Source organism: Lissotriton vulgaris, chromosome 2_1 (genome assembly GCF_964263255.1).
Source record: "Lissotriton vulgaris chromosome 2_1, aLisVul1.2, whole genome shotgun sequence".
NCBI classification, from domain to species: Eukaryota; Metazoa; Chordata; class Amphibia; order Caudata; family Salamandridae; genus Lissotriton; species Lissotriton vulgaris.
The window spans coordinates 1,068,892,622-1,068,916,851 of record NC_141687.1 but is presented as its reverse complement, the minus strand read 5'-3'; the positions used below and the strand labels follow the sequence as shown (position 1 = coordinate 1,068,916,851).

Sequence of the window (24,230 nt, the reverse complement as noted above, 5' to 3'; positions counted from 1 at the left end):
CATTTTAACCAGGTTAACCCGGCCATAGACTGTAAGCTGAAGGTTCTGCCATCTCAGCAGAAGATGATCAATATCCTTCGTGACCTTCTTTATGTTGGTCTGTGGTATGGTGTTAAGATCCGATGTTATTATTATGCCCAGGTATCTAAACTGTTTACTTTGAGCTCCCCCCCCCCCAGCACATTATTTCGGTTTTTGAATTATTTATAATGTACCCGGAGTATTGGCCAAAATCCTTCATTATCTCTTCGACTCTGGGAAAAACCTCTGCCGGGTTACCAGTATAAAATAGCAGGTCATCAGCATATAATGCCAACTTACAACTGAAATTTCCAGCCCTAAAGGGTGTAACCCGATCATCCAGCCGCAATGCTTGCGCCAGAGGCTCAATGTAGAGGTCGAATAGGAGGGGCGAGATGGGGCACCCCTGCCTAGTTCCTCTCCTTACCCTGAAACGTGGTGTCAAAAGACCGTTTAATATAATTGCAGCAGATGCGCCTTCATAGCAATCCCTCAGTGTTTTCATGATGGTTAACCCAAAGCCCATTGAAGTCAGTACATCCCACAGGAAACCCCAGTTGACCCGGTCGAAAGCCTTAGCCGCATCATAAGCAGCGACTGCCAAGGGTTCCGACCGTGCCTCTGCTAGATCTATACTTCCAATCAGCTGAAGGGTTAAATCATGTATGTATCTACTGGGCACAAAACCTTTTTGATCAGAATAAGTTGTGGAATTAACTTTGCCAGTCTCCCTGCCAAAACGCTAGTAAAGATCTTCTAGTCCGCGTTTAGCAGGGAGATAGGTCTAAAGGAGTCTGTCTTGAGGGAATCCTTTCCAGGTTTTAATATGAACACGATTTTAGACTCCTTCCATGAAGGGGGTGCCCAACCCTCTGGACTATGGACATAATTAAACAGTTCGCAGAGCCGTGACACTAAGGTGTCCTGTAATACTTAATACAGCTCTCCGGGGAGGGCGTCCGGGCCGGCCACTGTATTGTTTTTTATTTTTTTTTATATACACTCCGATTGCTTCCTGCGTAAAGGGACTATTGAGAACCTCTCGGCCTTGATTTGTTAGTGTTGGCAAAGCCTTACTCTCCAGCCACTGTAAAGTGTTTCCTGAGTCTGGTGTAGATTCATCTTCATCATATAATTTAGAGAACAGTGAGAGTAGATGTTTTTCCATATCCTCCTGCTGGGATGATATGGTTCCCTGACTATCTATAATTAGGCTATTTATGTTATTTCTAACCCTGTCTGCTCTTATTTTACTAGCCAGGATGGTCCCTGCCTTTTCTCCATACTCTTAGTTCTCCATAGCATGGACTGTCCATTGTGCTTTAACTTTTAAGTCCGGAATATGCAAAAACAACAGGTGATGGACCGAATGTGGATCAATGTCACACACTCACCCCAGTCCAAAGATCTGGGCCCAAATCCATCGTTTTTTTGCACTCCACACCACCCTGGGTTAGACAATAGCGATATGCAGATCAGCTCTGACCCTGTGCCCCATGGGAACAGTCCAGTCCGAACTACAAAAGCCATGTCCTTCCCAGAACGGAATCAAGCATCCGAGGACCGGACCGGTTTCGAGGTAACACCTCTCATCAGCCCGGCTAGCTTGACTCCAGTGGTGTGGAGTGCCTGGGACCCACGTCTGGGCATCCCCAGCGCACTTAGGGCGGAATATGCAAAAACAACAGGTGATGGACCGAATGTGGATCAATGTCACACACTCACCCCAGTCCAAAGATCTGGGCCCAAATCCATCGCTTTTTTGCACTCCACACCACCCTGGGTTAGACAATAGCGATATGCAAATCAGCTCTGACCCTGTGCCCCATGGGAACAGTCCAGTCCGAACTACAAAAGCCATGTCCTTCCCAGAGCTGATTTGCATATCGCTATTGTCTAACCCAGGGTGGTGTGGAGTGCAAAAAAACGATGGATTTGGGCCCAGATCTTTGGACTGGGGTGACTCCACAATGATATGTATCCTGACATATACAGGATACATATCATTGTGACTAGAAATGTTATCGGTGTCTTATGTGTAAAAGCGTTCTGCGCTTCCATTTAGCAACCACAGAAAGGAACCACCCTTTGTGTAGCTATATTTCCCAGTCCTTTCTGGGTCGATAGGGAAAACTCTCTCCTTGTTTGAACTGAGACATTGAGAGAACATATTTGAACCAGTTGTTGTTGAACGATTGCACAGGTTGATGCTGTGGTGCTCCTGAGTGGTGGTGCTGAGTGAGTGCGATAGATAGATTGAGTGAGTGCGATAGATAGATTGAGTGAGTGCGATAGATAGATTGAGTGAGTGCGATAGATTGGTAGAGTGAGTGCGATAGATTGGTAGAGTGAGTGCGATAGATTGGTAGAGTGAGTGCGATAGATTGGTAGAGTGAGTGCGATAGATTGGTAGAGTGAGGGCGATAGATTGGTAGAGTGAGGGCGATAGATTGGTAGAGTGAGGGCGATAGATTGGTAGAGTGAGGGCGATAGATTGGTAGAGTGAGGGCGATAGATTGGTAGAGTGAGGGCGATAGATTGGTAGAGTGAGGGCGATAGATTGGTAGAGTGAGGGCGATAGATTGGTAGAGTGAGGGCGATAGATTGGTAGAGTGAGGGCGATAGATTGGTAGAGTGAGGGTGATAGATAGAGTGAGGGTGATAGATAGATAGAGTGAGGGCGATGGATAGATAGAGTGAGGACGATAGATAGAGTGAGGGCGATAGATAGAGTGAGGGCAATAGATAGATAGAGTGAGGGCAATAGATAGATAGAGTGAGGGCAATAGATAGATAGAGTGAGGGCAATAGATAGATAGAGTGAGGGCGATAGATAGATAGAGTGAGGACGATAGATAGATAGAGTGAGGACGATAGATAGATAGAGTGAGGGCGATAGATAGAGTGAGGGCGATAGATAGAGTGAGGGCGATAGATAGAGTGAGGCGATAGATAGAGTGAGGGCGATAGATAGAGTGAGGGCGATAGATAGAGTGAGGGCGATAGATAGAGTGAGGGCGATAGATAGAGTGAGGGCGATAGATAGAGTGAGGGCGATAGATAGAGCAGACCCTCCAGGATATCGCGATTTGCCGCGAAATCTGCACTTTTTAAAAAATGCCGCGATTTTTACAAAAGTGCCCGCGAAATCGGCACTTTTGTTGAAATCGCGGCATTTTTACCAAAGCCGCTATATCCTGGGGGGTCTGACTGATTTTCCTTCTTGCCCCTCTCGGTGCACCATGATTTGTTTTCTGCTCCTGCGCAGCCCTCATGGCTTGCTGTGTACACCTGGCTCGAGGAAGCCGGAAATGAAGATCCTTGCGCCACCTTCAGCAGCCACTGACGCCTGTTATCGTCTCTAAAGATGGCTTCTCCTCCACAGTTCAAGGTGCTAGCCCCACGCCCCGGAATGTTTGCATCTAGTTGCGTCCCTGACTAACCCTAAGGGTCCCCGCAGCTCAACAGTGGACACCGTGTACGCTCGAACCAGCAGGATAGATGCGACGTCACTGCACATCCACGTTGAACTCTCCCGATGTCAGCTGTGAAGCTCCAGTTGAAGCAGTTTCTTCGAGCATGCGTAGATTGTCACAATTCACGATTCCTGGACAGTGTGCACATGCGCAGCTGCGCCCAGCCAGATCCTACTGCCCGAGGTAGCACCATGGAGTCGTATGATGTGATCGCAAGGTGGAGGGTGGGTCGGATAGTTCATACCCTGCTGAGGTCAGCTGTCCAGTGTCATTGGTTTCTTCATTACGCTCATTGCACCGTCCCTTCATGTAGTACCGTGCTTAACCCCAGCTGCTACTTAACGAACTAGACCTTAACCGACCTGTCAACTGTTAGAAATCCCTTGCCTCGACTGCTAGCATCCAACTGTAACCTTTAAGGGAGGCGGACTTGAGGTCCATCAGGTTTGGCTGGATGGCATTTAAGGCTCTCCTTGGATGAAAGCATCATCAGTAGTGACACTGTGGGCGGGATTTAAACATTGTAGGTATTGTGTTTATCCTACCACTTTTCCTCGAGCTAAAGCAGTATTCTAACCACAATGCAGCCAAAAGTCCTAAGACTATGTAGGATCGACAGTTGACCGTGCCAAAATCGCAGTATTGATTTTATTAGTGACACATGATATCTGTCTTGCAGTTGCCTGGATATGCCAGACCTCAAGCTAAAACTGTGAATTAACGTTGTGTGCTGTGAGTGAGATTTCTTTGTCTCGCTATCAGCACAAGGTCATTACTTAATAGTGAACTGCCTAGACTGAAGACTTGCACAGCATCTCCCACATTGATCAGATACACTGTTGCTTTAAATGAAGCAAGTTTCTCATAGTGCCTATCAGCGGGGCATACAGTTGTGAAGGCCACATTCACAACCAGTCCTTGACCTCTGCAGAGCAAGCACGGAGCAGTAGTTTCATATCTGTCAGTTGTAATTGTTGGTAAGTGTCAGCGAGTTTCACAGCTGTCAAAATATATACAGTGCCAAAAAATGAAAGTGCAATGCTTGTAGATGAGTGGGTGAGTTTTATGCTTGTGGGAATGGATGGGAGTGGCGATAAAAGGAAGTAGAGAAAGCATGAGAAAGTGAAGATGGTGCTTTATGACATGAGATTTGCAGATGGAGGAATTCAGAAAAGTATGGGGAGAAATAGGTGTCTAACAGTGAGATATTGCAGCGGAAAATGGGGGGGAAGTGAGAATGGGAGTGTCGGAGACCCTCCAGAGATGACTTTTTCTTCCACAGACCATAATAATTAATTCACTGTGTCTATTTTGTAAATAAATCAAATATACATAGCTTCATGTTGTTAAATAACTAAAAAAACTAAGATATCTGTGTTTGTTGTAGGAAGAATGGGCAAATAAAATGCTGCAAAATTGCCGCTAAATTTCCATATTTGTGCCGCTAAATTTCCATTTTTGTGCCGCTAAATTTGCTAATCCATGCCGCTGTATCCTGGGGGGTCTGATAGAGTGAGGGCGATAGATAGAGTGAGGGCGATAGATAGAGTGAGGGCGATAGATAGAGTGAGGGCGATAGATAGAGTGAGGGCGATAGATAGAGCAAATACAATAAACAGAAGCAAGACAGTGAAGGGTCAGGAGAGATTGAGATGGAAATAGAGGAAGAGTGGAGAGGCCAAGACAGTGAAGGGGCAGGAGAGAGTGAGACAGAAATAGAGGAAGAGTGGCGAGGCCAAGACAGTGAAGGGGCAGGAGAGAGTGAAACGGAAATAGAGGAAGAGTGGAGAGGCCAAGACAGTGAAGGGGCAAGAGAGAGTGAGACAGAAATAGAGGAAGAGTGGAGAGGCCAAGACATTGAAGGGGCAGGAGAGAGCGAAACGGAAACTGAGGAAGAGTGGAGAGGCCAAGACAGTGAAGGGGCAGGAGAGAGTGAGACGGAAACAGAGGAAGAGTGGAGAGGCCAAGACAGTGAAGGGGCAGGAAAGAGTGAGACAGAAATAGAGGAAGAGTGGGGAGGCCAAGACAGTGAAGGGGCAGGAGAGAGTGAGACAGAAATAGAGGAAGAGTAGCGAGGCCAAGACAGTGAAGGGGCAGGAGAGTGAGGCGGAAACTGAAGTAGAGTGGTGAGGCCAAGACAGTGAAGGGGCAGGAGAGAGTGAGACAGAAATAGAGGAAGAGTGGAGAGAGAGGAGAGAGTGGTGTGAGAGGAGAGACTGGGGAAAGTGAGGATAGTGAGGAGAGGGGAGATTGAAGTGAGAGGGAGGTGAGAGGGAGGGGAGAGTGGTGAGAGACGGGAGAGGGGAGAGTGGGGAGAGGAGAAGAGAGAGAGGAGGGGGAGAGGGGAGAGAGGAGAGTGGATAGACTGAGGGGAGGGGAGAGTCAGGTGAGAGAGGAGAGGGGAGAGTGAGGAGAGGGGAGAGTGAGGAGAGGGGAGAGTGAGGAGAGGGGAGAGTGAGGAGAGGGGAGAGTGAGGAGAGGGGAGAGTGAGGAGAGGCGAGAGTGAGGAGAGGCGAGAGTGAGGAGAGGCGAGAGTGAGGAGAGGCGAGAGTGAGGAGAGGCGAGAGTGAGGAGAGGCGAGAGTGAGGAGAGGCAAGAGTGAGGAGAGGCGAGAGTGAGGAGAGGCGAGAGTGAGGAGAGGCGAGAGTGAGGAGAGGCGAGAGTGAGGAGAGGATAGAGTGAGGAGAGGATAGAGTGAGGAGAGGATAGAGTGAGGAGAGAGTGGGGGGAGTGAGGAGAGGGGAATAGTGAGGAGAGGGGAATAGTGAGGAGAGGGGAGAGTGAGGAGAGGGGAGAGTGAGGAGAGGGGAGAGTGAGGAGAGGGGAGAGTGAGGAGAGGGGAGAGCTAGAGAGGAGAAGAGAGGGGAGAGCTAGAGAGGAGAAGAGAGGGGAGTGAGGAGGGGAGTGAGGAGGGGAAAGAGGGGCGAGAGGAGGGGAAAGAGGGGCGAGAGGAGGGGAGAGAGGGGCGAGAGGAGGGGAGAGAGTGGTGAGAGGGGATAGTGGTGAGGGGATAGTGGTGAGAGGAGAGTGGTGGGAGGGGACAGAGTGGAGAGTGGTGAGATTGGGGATGGAAGGGCTTCGCTGGAATGGAAGGGCATGTTCTTCACTTTGCACAGAAAATACGTTTACAATCCGTTCCTAAAGTTGTCACAGTATCTTTTTTTTCTGTGCTGAAGTGATTTAGCGGTCTCGTTTTTTCGTCTCTTACAAATGGAAAATATCAATGACTGCATCTGTCAAAAGCTAAAAAAGAAAGTCGTTGTAGGCCAAAGATGATAGGCGAATACCCTGTTTATGTTGCAGCATAGAAATAACAGAATGGAAAGTCCAGGCAGGCCCTTCAATTCCATCTGAATTTAAGGATAGGCAAAAGTATGTCTGGGGATGCGGGGCCTTTAGAAGTGCAATTACCAAGTACGGTTAGATCATAAATAAAGCTATTACTCCATGCCAGGCGTAAAGAAGCCCGTTTCTAAAATGGCTAGATAGCATTTGAAAAGCATAGTCAAGTTACAACCGTTTCAACCAGCTTGTTGGCTTAAAAGACTGTAACCAGGCAGGGAGCATCGGAGGAGTACAATTTAATAATATCAACATCTGTTTACAGATACATTACATTTCCAGACCTTCGAACTCACACCATGCAACAGTGCATCATACGATATCGACTGCCCTCACACGGTGGGAGGGAAACTGCTGGAGACCACTGCACAATAGTTTTTCAGCTGTTTTGGGAGGCTCCGAGTAGCTGATGTCAATTAAGAAGTGTGAAAAGACCCCAGAACATCGTCTGCAGCTCAGCAAGCTTTTGTTACTTGTTTTTTGTTGTTTTTTCCTCGAGGGGAGGCAATCAAGGGGGGCAGAGTGCCTCTTCCAGAAGCAGTTCTCGGCATGAAGCCCGCCTCTTTCAGGCCCACGTCTCCGCCACAAACTGTGAAATGTATTAAGTTGGCAGGTCTGCAACTCACATTTTTATTAGTATATTTGAATAGAAATAAACTCAGTATAGCTAGAGAAATACACGAAGACTAAAACATATAGCCACCTTAAGTGGAAACTTTGGAACAAAAGTGAAGATTTTTTAAAGCCCGTACTATCTTTTTTACATATTAAGTGCTTGGTCATTGTACAGAAGGGTGGTGGGGTCCTAAAAGTGTGCTAGGGTAGTAATTAACGTTATTGATGCAGGAGGAGTGTATGTGTTTTTAAAATTCCATATTAAAGTGCACGCACAATTGTCCACCATTTTATGAGCTTTATCGTTAGTTTGATGTGATTTTTTCTTTATTACTGGATGGATTGCTGAATAATTTGTTTTAATTAAACTGGGCTACAAAATCATTCAATGTACCCAGTCCCTCAGTTTTACTTTTTTAGATTTCTTTTACTAAACGCAGTTCTTGGTACACTCGCTCGATAAGGTATCAACAAAAAAAAGAGAACGAGAGAGCAAAGTTAGATTCAGATTTAGAGGGGTTAAACGAGGACAAAGGCAGAGAGGAAAGGAGAACTACAGAGGGAGTGAAAGAGTGTATAAGGAAACGAGACCGGCGCAGACATCAGAGAATAATGAAAGACACAGAGGAAGAGAAAGAAAGGAAACAAGGTGAACAAGCAGTGTAACAAGAGGCTTCCTTTCAAGTTGGGTGGGGGGGGCAGGGGAGCGAGCAAGTGGGAAGGCACGAGGGGCGATCGCTGTGAGCGCTGGCTGCACAGGACAAAACGAGAATGAGCGGTGGGGTGGGGGGTGCAAGGTAAAGTAAATTCACACACATCGAAACGAAAAGATAATGCGCGGCGCTCATGAAAGAGCTCTGCGCCAAGCAAAATTATGTTAAAGTGTCTTCAAAGTTAACAAGACACACAGCTGCATCCATTTAGATAGGAGCAGCGATGGCGCATGGAGAGATTAGGTGCAGGGCATGAAATGATCACAAAAGCCTATGGAGTCTTCCGGGATCCCAGGGGTTAATTACCATTGCAGCAGTGGCTTCAAAGCAGCTGATCACCGTGGCTGTTGCAGCTGAAGAGGTGATCCCCGGGAGAGGTGGATGATGAAGGGGCAGTCTCCTTAACCTGGCAGCGGGAAAGGGGGGTGCGTTAACCAGGCAGCCTGTTTTAAGTGGTGGAAGTGAGGGCACCCTACGGACAAATGCATCGTCCAAACTGCAAGGGAAGCGGAAGAGACTGAACCGGGTCGCAGATGAACTCCTTAACCTGGCAGCAAGGGTGCGAGGGGAGTTCCATAGGCAGCCTGTGTTTGGTGGTGGGAGGGAGAGCACCCTTCGGGGAGATGAGGCTTTAAAGTTGAAAGCACAGCGCTCGGAAAATGGGCGCCGCGCTGAATAGTGTGAAGGACAATAAAAACAAGCTCTAGGCATTGCTGTGCGGGAGCGCATTGGCGGGGGAGCAGCAGCCTTTGATGTGCGAGCGAGTGGGAGGGAACACCATATGGGGTGTGATTGAGAAGTGAGGCCAAGCGCGCGCTGGGGAAGCGTCGCGCTTGAGTACCTCACATGCATTGGGGACAATCTTCGCGGGTTTCAAGGAGTTGTTTTGCCTACTATACTCTCGCAGAACAACGCATGCGCGTTGGTTCAGCGAAACCTAAAAAGGAGGGCGAGGGACATTTAGAGCCGCAAGATTAAGGAACAGCCTGGTTACCTGTGTAAATGTTTCCTCTTTCAGTTACTTCCTGCAGATTAAAAAAAGCAGATTTCAGATAAACAATAGTAGTAGTGCAGATATGTTTATACAGCATCGTTAGAAAAAAAAGCTGAAAAAAACTCAGTGATATTGAGTTGATCTGGCCCAGAGTCTTTGATACACAGACAATAACTCGCAGTAGAATATACAAGCAACAGACAGACAAGACTCTACATGCCTGCAACATGGAAAACAGGTTGTTATTTGCACATAAGTAATAAACCTAGTGTTTTACTACATATCAAGTTTATAATTTCTACCTGTAAAAACATCATAGGTCTACTATCAATATTATGCAGTGGATGTTTGTTCAGGTCTTTATCTTGTCAATCGAGGTTGTGAACTTGCACAACCTGATATGTAGGTTACAGCCAGGGAGAGAACCAGGTAGTCTGGCTATTGACCGTACGGTAATGGTATAGTAAGGCACACCTCGACAGTTCGGATATTGAGGTCACGGTCAGGGAGAGACCCAGGTAGCATGAATATTGATATTATCATTATTATTTATTTGGAGGTTTTATATAGCACTGGCTGTACCCGGAGGTATCAGAGCGCTTTACATGAGAATGAGGATAGTAAAAGCAAACAACAATAATTTGACTGTATGGATTATCAAAACAGGTGAACAGAAGTGAAAACGGATAGAGTTACACCATATCAAATAGACAAATGAGAGGAGCAGGGGACATGACCATATATAGCATGGATAGGGGAGATCAAACTATTGCATAAAGGTGTGAGACAGGAGAATGATGCTAATAAGCGGTACAAACAAAATGTAAGCAGCCCGGAGTAACAACAGGATTAATAGAAGAGAAACAGTTTGGGCTAACACATATTGGGATAAGCAGATAATTAGAGCAGTTCAAGGCGCAGTAGGGGAGAAATGGAGTAGTAATGGTGGGTGGGTGAAATTAGGGCGTAGGTTAAGATCCCCAATATTTGTTGAGGAGGTGAATGTTGAGCTCTTTTTTGAAGCTGATGTAGGAAGGGTTACGTCGTAGGTCTTTGGGAAGGGCATTCCAGATTTTTGGGGCATTTACTGAGAAGGAGAGGGATTGTGTGGATTTTTTTTGTGCAGGGGTGGGACTCGCAGGAGGGTGTTGGTATTTCTCATTGGTCGTGTGTTGCCCGCTTTGCAGAGTTTGTTGGCGAGGTACATCGGTGTGTTTTGATGGAGGGCTTTGTGTGTTATACATGCAGTTTTGTAGGAGGATCTGCCTTCGATGGTGAGCCATTTAAGAGTTTTGAGGGCTAGTGAGATGTGGTCGTAACGTTTGCCATCGGTAATGAGCCTGCTGCAAGGTTAAGACAGATTTGAGAGGAGCAAGGTGGATCTTGAGGATTCCAGAGAGGATGGCTTTGCCATAATCAATTTGCAAAAGGACCAGAGAGGCGGAAAGCCAGGAGAGGATGCATATTTGATTTGTCTGCACTATTTTTAAAACTTACCTGCTTTTAAAACTGGTTTACTACTTGTCAAGCACCGCGCACTTTCAGGGCACGGTAGAGCGGACCTAGCGCTCACGTGACCCCTAGCACCGGCTGCCTTCGCCGCTGGCCACGCCCACCTTGAGGCCACGCCCACTTCCCCGCCCTTTAAAAGCGCTGACACGCTAGCGCTCGGCTGAGTTAAGTCTCCTGAGGCGGAAAGCCGGGAGAGGATGCATATTTGATTTGTCTGCACTATTTTTAAAACTTACCTGCTTTTAAAACTTGTTTACTACTTGTCAAGCACCGCGCACTTTCAGGGCACGGTAGAGCGGACCTAGCTCTCACGTGACCCCTAGCACCGGCTGCCTTCGCCGCTGGCCACGCCCACCTTGAGGCCACGCCCACTTCCCGCCCTTTAAAAGCGCTGACACGCTAGCGCTCGGCTGAGTTAAGTCTCCTGAGGCGGAAAGCCGGGAGAGGATGCATATTTGATTTGTCTGCACTATTTTTAAAACTTACCTGCTTTTAAAACTTGTTTACTACTTGTCAAGCACCGCGCACTTTCAGGGCACGGTAGAGCGGACCTAGCGCTCACATTACCCCTAGCACAGGCTGCCTTCGCCGCTGGCCACGCCCACCTTGAGGCCACGCCCACTTCCCGCCCTTTAAAAGCGCTGACACGCTAGCGCTCGGCTGAGTTAAGTCTCCTGAGGCGGAAAGCCGGGAGAGGATGCATATTTGATTTGTCTGCACTATTTTTAAAACTTACCTGCTTTTAAAACTTGTTTACCACTTGTCAAGCACCGCGCACTTTCAGGGCACGGTAGAGCGGACCTAGCGCTCACGTGACCCCTAGCACCGGCTGCCTTCGCCGCGGGCCACGCCCACCTTGAGGCCACGCCCACTTCCCGCCCTACGGCCCCTATAAAACATGTGTAACTTCAGAACGCGCAGCGGGCGAGCGCGCCTAAGGCAAGCCCGTCTGCGCCCGTCCGCAGGGGGCCAGGGGCACGACCCCATGCCAAATTTACATCATACTCCTCTGAGGAGCTTACCACCCTCCAAGGCCACTGGCCACTCCCAGAAACCGTCCATAGGCACATCGCCTCATTAGGGCTTGCCCACCCTCCCACTTCAACACCGCCGCCTTCCCGGTCGGCCTCCCAGCCTCGTCGCCATTCTCCATCTGACTCCTCTCTCCCTACTCCGTCTTTATCTGTCCTCTTACTCAATACCAGATCAGCGATCAAGCACCATCACAAGCTATTTGTCTTACTCGATACTAAGAAACCTGACCTACTGCTCTTGACTGAGACCTGGTTCTGTGATTCTTCCCTCCCTGTCCTCTTGGCCACCCTACCCCCCTCCTACGTAGCCTTACGTGCCGATCGCCCGGCGGGTAGGGCTGGCGGTGGTGTGGCGTTAATCGCTCGATCTGATTTGAATTTCCAAACCCTTCCCTCTTCCCCCATCCCCCCCACTGAGTTCCTTGTAGCCGCCTCCCTCTTCTTTTCTCCTCCTATCACTTGCCTTCTAATGTATCGCCCACCCCAGCCTTCGTCTCTGTTCTTACCGGCATTTCAAGACCTACTGGCCAACTTTGTTTGTCAACTACGCCTCGGTCCTGGTGCTGGGGGATTTTAATTATTGGCCCTCGGACCCCTCTGAGTGCACCACTTCGTAAGAGTTCACGGAATCCCTCCTTTCTCTGAACTTTGTCCCGCACATTAGTGTCCCCACTCATTCTCACGGTCATGTACTTGACCAGGTCTGGTCCCTTAACCTCCCAATCTCATCGGTGACTGTATCTCCCTGTCCTTGGTCCGACCATGCCCTTATCTCTTTTTCCATCTCTCTCAACCCTGTATCCAAAGCCCCTCATGCCAAAAATACCTGGGCACGGAATTGGAACAGAGTTGATCTTCCTTCCCTGTCCTCCCTGCTCCGGAACTCCACTCCGTCCCTTTCTGGTCTCTCATCCAATTCCCAAGCCAATGCTATTAATACCTGGCTGGCTGGAGGTTGTGACTCAGTGGCCCCCCTACGCCGCATTTCCATCCGGCGACCTAAGGACTCCAACAGATGGTTTAATGACCACCTAAAAAAGCTAAAACTTACCGCCCGTCAGGCAGAGAGGCAGTGGAGGAAAAATTACTGCCCATCACTAAAAACCCTTTACCTCACATCACTTGCCGAATACAAAACTGCAATCCTCTCAGCCAAAACTTCCTACTTTTCAACAAAAATCATATCAGCTGAAAATAAATCCAGGGAAATCTTTGGCATAGTGAAGGACCTGGCCTACTCCGACAGAGCCTCACCCCAAATCCCTCCATCACAGCCATTATGCGATCAACTAAACACCTACTTCCTGGACAAAATCGTCACCATCAAGGCCAACATCCCCCCCCCCCCCCTCGTCCGCCTTTGTGGACCCCTCCCCTCCCACTGTTCAAACTCTTATTACTTCCATTCCCCCCCCTCACTGAGGCAACATTCTTGGAGATACTCCAAGGTAAAGTCGGGCTCTCCGACAGACATCTGTCCGGCACGTATACTGCAACAAATCTACTCTTCTTGGCCTGAGCCCCCAGTTACTTTCCTTAACAGCTCCCTTGCGCGGGGAGTAGTGACCCCCGCGCTCAAATCAGCCACCATAGTGCCTATCTTAAAAAAACCTGGCGCGGATCCGTCCAACTCAGCCAATTATCGCCCCATTTCCCTGCTGCCCTATTTGGGCAAGGTGCTAGAACGCCATGTCACCGCAGTTCTCAGCGCCCACGTAGAGGCCAATGGGGGACTAGCTTCTCGCCAGGCCGGCTTCCGCCCTAGACACTCGACCGAATCAGTCGTGGTATCGGTCTTGGATAACCTCAGGAAGGGTATGGATAATAACAAACACCAGGCGCTGGTACTCCTCGATCTCTCCGCCGCCTTTGACACGGTAGACCATACCATCTTACTGTCCCGTGTCAAGGCGGCTGGAATCGAAGGTTCAGCCCCGATTTGGCTTTCCTCCTTCCTGAGGGACCGCACCCAGGCGGTTCGCTTAGGAGACTTCACAACCACCCCACTCCCTGTCACCTGTGGTGTTCCCCAGGGCTCCTCTCTTTCCCCCTTGCTTTTCAATCTGTATATCTTTCCTCTTATCTTCGCCCTTCAGCAGCTGGCGGTCACTGTATACAATTATGCAGATGACCTCCAGCTCATCTTTGACCTATCCTCTTCCCCCCTCTCCGTCTCTAATTTTCAATCCACCATGACATTCATCAGGGACTGGATGAACCACAACCATCTTAAACTGAACCCGGATAAAACCGAGCTGGTTCTCTCCGGTGGTTCCTCCAGTCCCTGGAACTCTCTTTTCTGGCCCCCCACTCTTGGCTCTTCCCCCACTCCTTCAACCACGGTCAAAACACTGGGTGTTAAAATGAATAACCAGCTCACCCTCCATTCACAAATCAGCTCGGTAGTCTCCTCCTGCTTTCTCACCCTCCGAACCATCCGCACTGTATCCCGCTTCTTTTCCCCCCAGGCACTTAAGGTGATCATGGCTGCACTGGTAATATCGCGGCTGGACTATGCCAATGCCCTCTACAACGGCATCCCTGCATACAGCCTGAGAAGGCTTCAGATGGTCCAGAACCAGGCAGCCCGGTTGGTCTATGGTCTCTCTCGATACCATCACTCCACACCCCTCCTCAGGGATCTTCACTGGCTTCCTGTTAAGGAACGCTCCCTGTTTAAGATCGGTTGCATGGTCTTCCAGGCCCGCCAAGGCACTGCCCCGCCTTTATTTCTTCACTAATAAAAGATTACATTCCCATGAGAGAGCTTCGTTCCTCCTCTAAATCTCTCCTTCAAATCCCGCGATTCAAACGGAAAAAGTGAGGTGGAACTACGTTCTCCACCTTGGCGCCCACCTTCTGGAATACCCTCCCCGATCACCTTCGCTCCGCCACCCATTACCTCTCTTTTCGGAAAGACCTTAAAACATTTCTTTTTAGACAGGCCTTCCCCGTGTAACCTCCCTTCTCCTGCAGGACAGGTTCTATTTCTCTGACTCAGTTGCCTAACTCTCCATTAGCGCCAAGAAACCGTACGGTGCACGCTGCGCTCTATAAATGTTTTAAATTAGAAATTAGAAAGTCGTCAGTTGGGATAAAGGGTCTAATTTTCTTAAGAAGACGGAGAGTGAAGAGGACTCCCTTAGCCGAGTTTTTGGTGTGGACATTGAGAGTTAGGATCTTGTCAATGCAGATCCCAAGAGATTTAACGAAGTTGGACAGGGTGATTGAACAGTTGAGGGCGTTGAGGTCGGAGATCCAGGATTGGATGGGGAGAGGGTTTTTTTTTGGGAAGAAGAGCATGATTTCAGCCTTTTTAGGCTAGAGTTTAAGATGATTTAATTGGAACCAGGATTGAATTTTGGAGAGGGTATTATTAAGATGAATGATATCCGAGCGGGTTATGATCTTGTAGTAGAGTTGGGTATCATCAGCATAGAGGTGGCATTGGATTCCGGCTTGATTTAGAATGAGAGTGAGGGGTTTCATAAAGAGTTTGAAGGGAGAGGGAGAGAGAATGGATCTCTAAGGGACTCCTAGGGAGACCGGAGTGGGGTTAGATAGGCAGTCATGAATTTTGATTTGCTGTGTTCAGTGCTGGAGGTAGGAGATGAACCATTTATGGACTATCATTGAGGCCGAAGTGATCTCTGGTCAGACAGCACTCCAAACATTCTGAATATAGATGCTGCGGCCAGGGTAAGGTCTATATTGTATGGATATTCATGCAATGCCGGCAGAGGTCAGGTCTGTACAGCCAGGCATAACCCAGCACAGTCTCAATGTGCAAGCAAACGTCAAACTGGATTTCAAGCTAACTTTGCAAGTCCTTCAATATTGGCACATTTATGCAGACAGTCTTAGGGACCACAATTTAGGAACTCTTGTGTTCACAAGGCATTTTCAAGAATTATCTGCCAAAACAACCTCGCCAACTCGTCGTAGATGTACATGAGCTTAGAGATGCGCTGGGTCAATAAGGCCTTATCTTCGTGAACCTACCTGGTGGCCAACAAAAGTCAGATTCTGGCCTGGCTCCATCCATTCAAGTTCTTCCCCAGCTGTCGACATGCTCTGGAAACGCGACTCCTCAGCTTCTGCGACAGAGCGAAGTCTAAAGAAATATAGTAACAGAAGAATTGAGAGCACAAATGATCAAACAAGTAAGCTGTTGTTCTGCAGTGATAGAGAAAAACTACTACAGATTTACAATCTGCAAACAGAGATAGGCTCTAGTCCGCTGCTGACAGGCGAAGCACCATTTTGAAAGGACCATATGTGTTCAAGGGCAGGTTAAATCCCTAATGAACACCAGATTATTTCTTTTTGTTTAAACCCTTTGTACTGGAGTTCCTTTTGAATTTTTTACAAAGGGAAAAACATTTAAATTTGCTCTCACATTATTATATATATAGCAGGAGAGAAGGAGTATACACTTCTCTTCAGGATAAGACAAGTTATAGCCTGCTTAAATTAATATAATCCTGCAGGATTTGCAATTAACCCTCACACAGACACAGTCTAGGCGAGCAGAGCGTTCCAGTGCTATAGGTTCTTATCGTAGCTGCATTAATATACAAAGATCAATGGCTGTAGGAACTATCTATCGGAAGGTCCCTGGTAGATAACTTCTCAAAGCACTGTATTAACAAGCAGCTTTTTGTAATGCCTACAAATGATACATTCTCACTCAGCTGGCCCTTTTTCATATATATATTCTCAGGAGTGGTGGTTAAAATAGTGTAGAACAGTTTGCAATGTTTTTGCACCCTGTAGCAAATTTTCATACATATTCATAAAAGGCTTAATGTCAACATACTAGAGCCTGACCAAACCTTAGTGGATGAAAGGGTGTCAGAAAAAGCTATATCAGTTATAAATGCCTAGAAAAATGCTACTGTTGCAATGTAAAACTGGTTAATCAGTATAACAGAATTTGTTTCAACAGTAATAAAATACAAAGCGGCTCATCACCGGACACCATTCCTCTACCTACTGCAGTGTCTGTCCGCGTACCACAGCAACCAAAGAAATTGCCTTGAAAAAACACAAAACATGGAGGCAATATTCGCAAACAAACGGTTTACCCCCAACATTATATATCAGATAAAAATGAACGTATGGACTCCGATATAAAAGAAGAACCACTTGAGTGGTGAAAGTCAAGCCACAAGAATAATGGTGTAAAACCAGATAAAAGAAACTGGCAACTAAATGAGCAACCAATAATTCGACTTAAGGTCATAAAGTTCTCCAAATAACCTTAACAGTCTCGTAACAAATCTACACCACGACGTCCAGAAATATTAAAGATCATCTATTCCAAGGTGAACACAGATGGATTTGTTTTTCCCAATCAAGACATCATTTCCGGAGTTAACTGAGGTTGATTGAAACTGCTTAAGTCAGTTCTGCTATAGACCCCATACGGTACAAGACATGAACATAGCAGTATCGGCCCCTTTGACTACCATAACCCGTTTTTATCATGCTGAGATTAGCACCGGCAGATTAGTTACTAGATTTTTAATCCATAACAAAATTAGACCAATATCCCAACAATCACTGGGAATTTACATATGCTGTGAAGTTTAACATTTTTTTTTATTCAAGAGCAAACGGAAGTCACAGGGCAATAACTAGAACACTGGTGTCCTGTTGCCACAATATTGTTGCACTCAAACTGAATTCTCAGGTATTCAATTTTAGCATTACCTGACAGCTGAGGTTCAGCAGTTAAGGCTTACTTAAGGATGTAGTGCGGGTTCAGAAATTGCAAAACAGCTTGACACTTAATAAATTGAATATGCAGGTCATTCTTTACTTTAGAAAAAGTATTTGAGGGTAAACTACTATACACACTAAACACAAAAAAGTGGAAACCTGAAGAGCATAGCAATTTCAGTGACAGAGAATTGACCCGAAACGTGTCTGTAGTTCTCCAGCTACACCTTAATCAGGGCCACTAGAATTTGAAGGCTGTGGAGGACCAAAATAAGCAACTGGGATGACTAAATTATGAAGCAAGTCACGGCAAATTATGCGGCATACTGCAGCACATTTTGTGATTTTACAATGTTTGTGCAACAAATTCACCTACTCAGTACAACTTTAAAGAACAGCAATAAGCAACTGAAAGAGGTCCAATCAACCTTTAAAAAGGGTCTTCTTCGTGCAGGAATATATGGCCACATTTTTAGTAACTTTTAATCCGTTTGAGCTAGAAACATTTAAGCAGTAAATCCATAATTATGAAAAAAAGCAGCAGCTGCATAAATCGTATCATTCCAGTGGCCCTGACAAACCTATTTATAAAATTTTAACGCTAAATCTCAATTTATCTGGGGGCTGTTCAGCTATGCCCAGAACACGTGTTTAAGGTGTATTCGATGCATACCAAAAAATTAAGTCTACACAAATAAAAATCTGTGCAGGAGTACAAGAAATCACCCAACACTAACAACACCGTGAATCTAGGAGAGCTAGCTGTGAAACCTTCTAAGAAAGTTTTAAGATTGTGGTCCACGTCATCTTCTACCCTAGCTGAAATGTAATTATGGACATTCACAACCAGGATCCAGTATAGGTTTGAAAAAATTCAGGAGAGTGCCGAAAATGCGAGATGAGTGTGTTACAACCCCTTCCATTTTTAAAGTTAAGGCTCAGTTTTATGAAAGTAACTGATCCCCTTTTGCCTCTTCTGTGGGCAGAGGGCCTGGCATTGGAAACAAACGTGGCGTAACCATCTAGGAACAAATTCTGCACAACATCCCAGGTATCTTGTAGGCAAATAAGATCGCTTAGGAATTTAATGCACTCTTTGTTGTCTAATTTAGTTTGGGCCCCAGCAACATTCCAGCTCATCAACTTGAGGGTAACAGAAATGCCATGGGTGGAGATACAAAGCGAGATCATACGGCCCAGGAACAAGTAAATACTGGGTGTTTAACACGAGCTGTGGCTCAAAGCGATTACTCAATGTTAGAGTAGAGGCCTGCTCCTGCTGGCAATGCCGATCGATTCCTTGTCAACACGCTACATATAGATTCAGATCGTGCACGAATATACAGTTTCCTGCAGCGATTCCAGTTGCATGTATACACAGTTTGCTCTAAGGAGCTGGACAGGAAATTCATATTCCTAATAATAGCTAATCATCTGCAGTAGAAACCATTAATTTGTTTCCTGGCAGTGGGCTGCTGCAACCAATACTAAATCAACAGCAGTGACTATATTTCCAACACGTCACTGACACTCTGTCTAAGAGTCTTTCATCTCAGCTATTATCCACTCGTCCTGAAGATGGTCTGATGGACTACAGCCGAACAGACCGAAACGTCGACCTTATCCTCTATTCCTCCGAAATTTAGTTATTGTGGAGCAATTTGTAGTCTCGTTCAGAGATTCTTTGCTTTTAATTTAATTGGAATAGATGCTTAGTCATGTATTGTGAGGTTATTTTGATTTGACTTCTTTACATGAATATTATTTGCTGATGTGTTTTATCCTTTTGTACTCAAATTTAATTCAAACATAAAACAAGATACAGTTTTTCAAACTACTAGGTTCTCCCGTGTTTTTTCATATTTTGACATTTTATGTGTTTTGTTGTCTGATGACACTGGCATTAGTTCCGGTAGGACTAACCCCCTGATTTATTTGTGATCAACAAATAGTCTTCTTCAAATCAAATCCCTTGCAGGCTCTTTTTACCTTCTACATTGTTGCCCAAGCCTACAAGGGTAAATTGGGTTCCCCAAACTATTGATTGGCAAGGACGGCAAGCACCAACCCCATGGTCGATATTCGGTATTCCCGCCCCAGCCCTCCTTGTAAACTTCAGGGCGGTGGTTTATATAAGAGACCCAGGCAAAGCAGGCTGAGGTTACTGCCAGGGGCTGTGCCCTGGGTGACCCTGTTTAAAATGTTGTCTGCCCGCCAGGTGTTGCGGAATTTAATGTAGTAGTCACCGTCCAAGATTTTGTCAGAATGGCCAATCAAACCCACTCACTGGGCCACCATGATTTTGTCAAAAAAAGAGTGATCTAAGTTTTCTCAACCAGATAGCCACTAAATTACTTTTTAAGCTACTGGTAACTCTCGGGGCCTCTTACTTGAAGGAGGTGGTGGTGGTGGTTTGGGGGGCAGAACATTAGCTATAACCAAAACGTAGGGAGTGGACACAGGGGAAATCTGGATTACAACATCACAAGATAAAGTCCCCACAAAGGCCACAGGGGATTTAGGGTGACCCTTCCATGTTTGCCAATGAGCTAGAGATGGATTAGGTACTCGGGAGTATACGGACCATTAAGGTTGGGAGCCCCGCGTGGCTGACAATCAGGCTGGAGGACAGGAGGTGGGGAAAGGGTGCAGGAGGTAAGATCGATGACCGAGTCAGCAGACCTTCGCCCACGACCTCCCTCCCCTAGTTTGGGGCTGTTCAATCAGATGGCACCCCAGATTTATTAAGCATGGCCAGAAATGACAGTTGCAGCCACACAATCTCCCAAAATTGGAGCAGGGCGCAACATGAAGGGCTGGCTCGAGATGGGGGGGGCACTTTTATGTTTGCCCTTTGCGGTTTGATGTCTACCTTTGATTTATTAGGTACCCAAGCTTTTGCTTTTTGGCCTGGCCCCTTTCCTCTGTACTCTTGCTAATTGAGCATGTATAACAGATGCCGGATCTTGAGAAGAGACCAGGAAAAAGTCTCTAGTTAGATCCTCGGCGGGAGGTTTGTCAGGGAGTGGGGCTGTGCGGGGGAGGCCATCAGAGTGTCCGACAGTCCACAAAGAGGAAGCCCCTTGCCCCTAAGCAGGGTTAGGCTCACACTGAATGGTGGCTAAATGATCTTCCACACAGGAAACCACCTCTGTAAGGGCCCACATTGCATTACTGAGGAAGGATAACATAGTTGTACTTGTATTTGGACATCTGTCAAACGTGTTCTGAGAGTCCACCTTCTTCTTCCCCATAATGCAACAATAGTAACAACCGACTCCCCGAGAAGCCCTCTAAAAACTGTCACAAGAAGGTCCCAGCTAAAACAGAAAAACAAAACAAAATCAACCACAGGCCCAACCAGGACAGTCCGGGCACCCCACAGACCTAGCTCCAAATCAGCTGGGTGACGGGGTCTACCCCCAGTAAAAAAAATGTAAAAAAAAAAAAAATTTATATATATATATATTATATATATATATATATATATATATATATATATATATATATATATATATAGAAACAAGCAAGATCTAAATGTAGGTAGGATACCTATATATTAAAAAATAGTCTTGCTGAAAGAACAGCGACCAGCCCCAGAGCCTAGGAGGTGGCCTTTCCCTCGCTCTTCCTGGCACTGACGCAGGAGCATTAGCAGCGTGGTAGCTGGCGCCTCCTCGTGCTGGTCAATCATGGGGCTTAGAGTCGCCGTGCGATGCTCGTGCTAGCTCCAGCCGTCCCCGTAGTCAACTGACGTTTTGGCATGCCAATTTTTGTGCCGATCCATGCAAGGGGGAAAAAAATGCCTTTGTGGTTGAGGGGGCAACGAAGGAGTTTGGAGAAGTGTTTTATTGCTCTACCTCTCAGAGGAAATTTTGCTTGTGCCTGCAGAATAGATTTAAGCCAAACTGGTCATGAAAGTAATACTTTACTCAGGAAGTGTGCTTTTGTTGGTTTGGTGTAAATCCCTTCAGTAGTTTTTGAGATATAAGTTGCAAAGTGGCTACATAGGGTAAATAGGGTTAACTATTTTGGATACCTGTACCCTTTAAAATGAGTAATCACGAAACGCCACTGCTGCATTTTACTACCCCCACCCCCCAAAATGTGATGGCTGGAAAAAAAGGGGATTTTTGTTTGCCATTTTGAAAATAGTTACTAAAAAATACCGACCTGTCATGGACTGGTGTTTGTGGCTTGCATCTATTAGTAGTATTAGCAAAATTCGTTTGTTTCCTAGTACACAAGTGATGAAAATCAATGTAAACGAAGTACTAAATGGTTAACTGTATTATTAAGAAATTACGGCATGATTCTGCAGTAAAGAATGGTTGAAATGCTCTTGGAACGCACAGGTATGATGGTCCGGCTTTCTTTAGCTAAAATATATACCAGGAGTGGCCGAGCTGGAGAGAAGCTGTAAACAAAGTATTTGTGTATTCAACAGTGAATCTTCAGTGAACACATCATGAGAACACAGGTGCATGTTCACATGCTATTTTGACTAGAGACAGTCTTGGGAGCCTTCCCCCAGAGCCTCCCAGTAGGATCGAAAATGTAGACAGTTTGCAACATTGAAAAGTACCAGGTTGGACCTATGATGCGTGGAAAAATGCAGTGAAGGGTCTGGAAGTTTCTAGCAAGAAGATTCTTGAAAGGATAGTTTACCTATTTAAGACTTCACCACATACTTGTAGGAGATACTCGACGTAACTTGGGCTTCGATATCTAGACTTTGAGACTAATAGTTGTTGCCAGGTTAGGTTAGTTTAGCAGTAAAAGACACACGCCAGACTAATATTTTGGTTCCCAACATGTGACTTTTGACGTAAAAGTACTGCCCCATCACCTTTCCGAGACACAAGCTCAATGTGAACAAACATACAGAGCCAGATTAAAAAAATGTGCAAGGGCAGTGCAGCTTCCAAAATCATTTAGGGGGCCTTTTGTCCAAAGGTATGCCATGGCTCTAGATTTGTAGTCATATCAAATCAAAATTTACTTTATTCGGTTTTCTTCGTGTACAAAACTATAAAAGTACATTTTAGAGGTATTTTTCCCACATTTCAGTAATTATAAAAATATCCATGTCTTTAAAAACTAATATATGATAAAATTAATTTAGATATTTTAACTGTTCATAGAATACAAAATTATTCAATCATTATTAAAGAACAGTATAAAAAGGACGTCTTGCACAACTAAGTAGAAAAAGGAAAGATCCCGGACAAAAGTCATGGACTACTCTAAATTTGGCCTGTGCCGAACAATAAACTTCAGAAATTGAATTATAACTTTCGTTATACATTCTTCTTCCAAAAACTGCAAAGATTTGTAGTCAAACTTCTACATTAAAGAATAAACCAACAACCATTTTTTGCATTTGTGAGGCCATTGCTTGGCTTTCTAACCATCACAAGATGAAAAAGTTATATGTTGGTGAAAGATTAGGTATTTAATCAGTTCTGACTCTTTATATACTTTTACCCGATGGTGAGTCGACAGTCGTACCACCACAAGTTTTGACAGAGCGCTAACAAACAAATCAACATGGATGAATAGGATAGGAATCTTTCAGGAAAAAAGCCTCATACAAAACTTCTAAGTACCCATACTTACAAAGACCCTTCTACAAGTATATATAAACAGAACTGTATACTAGTATTAGGGTTTTGACGTAAAAAGTTGAAAAATATGCAATAAGGTATGATGGATGTATACTTATTGTGGAATCTGGACCCATACACAAGAGTGTAGCATGGGGGGGGGGGGGGGGTGACACCCCACCAAATAAATTAATTCTGACTTCTGGTCTGGTTCTGGTAGCTGCGAGTCGGGTTTGCTACATCTGCATTGGTTTTTCTCATTGTTCTGATTTCACGAAGGGGGTTTAACGTTTTCCTTTTTTTATGGATCGAGAACTTCAATATTATAGTGACCAGTTTATCAAAAAAGTAGAAAAACTGCACTCTTATAAGTATTCCTAGAATAGGTTAAAATGTACTACTTTTTGTAATTCACAAGCATTGGCAGTAGGAGGCTTGGAAAGCTGCCCCAGAGTCATGTTTCCAGGCACACTACTGGCCCTCAAACACCCAAACGTTGACAGGACGAATGCTTGCTAATAGTTTAACCACTGGAAATCACTTGGGGATGCATCCCAAATCATCATGTTTTGTCCACTGTGCTACTCCAGGCAGAGGCTGTGATTTAGGACTTGGTGGACCGAGTAAAGGCAGACAGGGTGGTAGAAAACTTTGTCAGCCACTATGCTTTTACTTTGTCCGCAAAAGAGATGTTCGCTGGCCCCACGGACATCTATACACATTGCCCAGAACTGCTGTCATAGTTGTTCCTGTCCATGTAGCAAACGTTTGATAAAAGGCTCTGTCAAACATAAATGCCCGCCATAAAACGTTTACAAAGTATTTTATTTTTGAAAAACAGTATTTTATTTTTCAAAAACAAGTCTTAAAGAAGGAGTTTATTTTTCGAAAAATAAAACTAATGTCCCTGACACCATGGGAGTTTACTACTATGATATGGTAGTCATTTTTTTTTTTTTTTTACTATCAGTTACCGCTAGGACATACCTGGCAGGAATGGACAGATGAGAAAAAGAGATCTGGGTGCCCACTCTAAATAGGGTGGACAGCCCCTTCTTGGTCAGGTCTTTAGAGAAGTTTTCCACTGACCAAGAACATTTTACTCCATCTGCATACAATTTACAGTCTGCCCAGCTCAAAATGAGGGGGGTGGACCTTGTCCACCAATCTCTATATCAGCCCCAGAGGTCCAC

The 24,230-nt window shown here is 45.8% G+C and overlaps 1 protein-coding gene across 1 annotated transcript in view; it reads right to left on the bottom strand.

Moving 5' to 3' along the window:
• Window positions 1-24,230, bottom strand: part of CENATAC (centrosomal AT-AC splicing factor) — a 124,354-nt gene that overhangs the window by 14,250 nt on the left and 85,874 nt on the right. The window contains exons 7-8 of the mRNA XM_086956747.1: window positions 15,710-15,821; window positions 9,162-9,192 (exon numbers count right to left, since the gene is read on the bottom strand). Of these exons, the coding sequence (XP_086812873.1) occupies window positions 9,162-9,192; window positions 15,710-15,821 (143 nt within the window). The remainder of the gene's footprint in view (window positions 1-9,161; window positions 9,193-15,709; window positions 15,822-24,230) is intronic.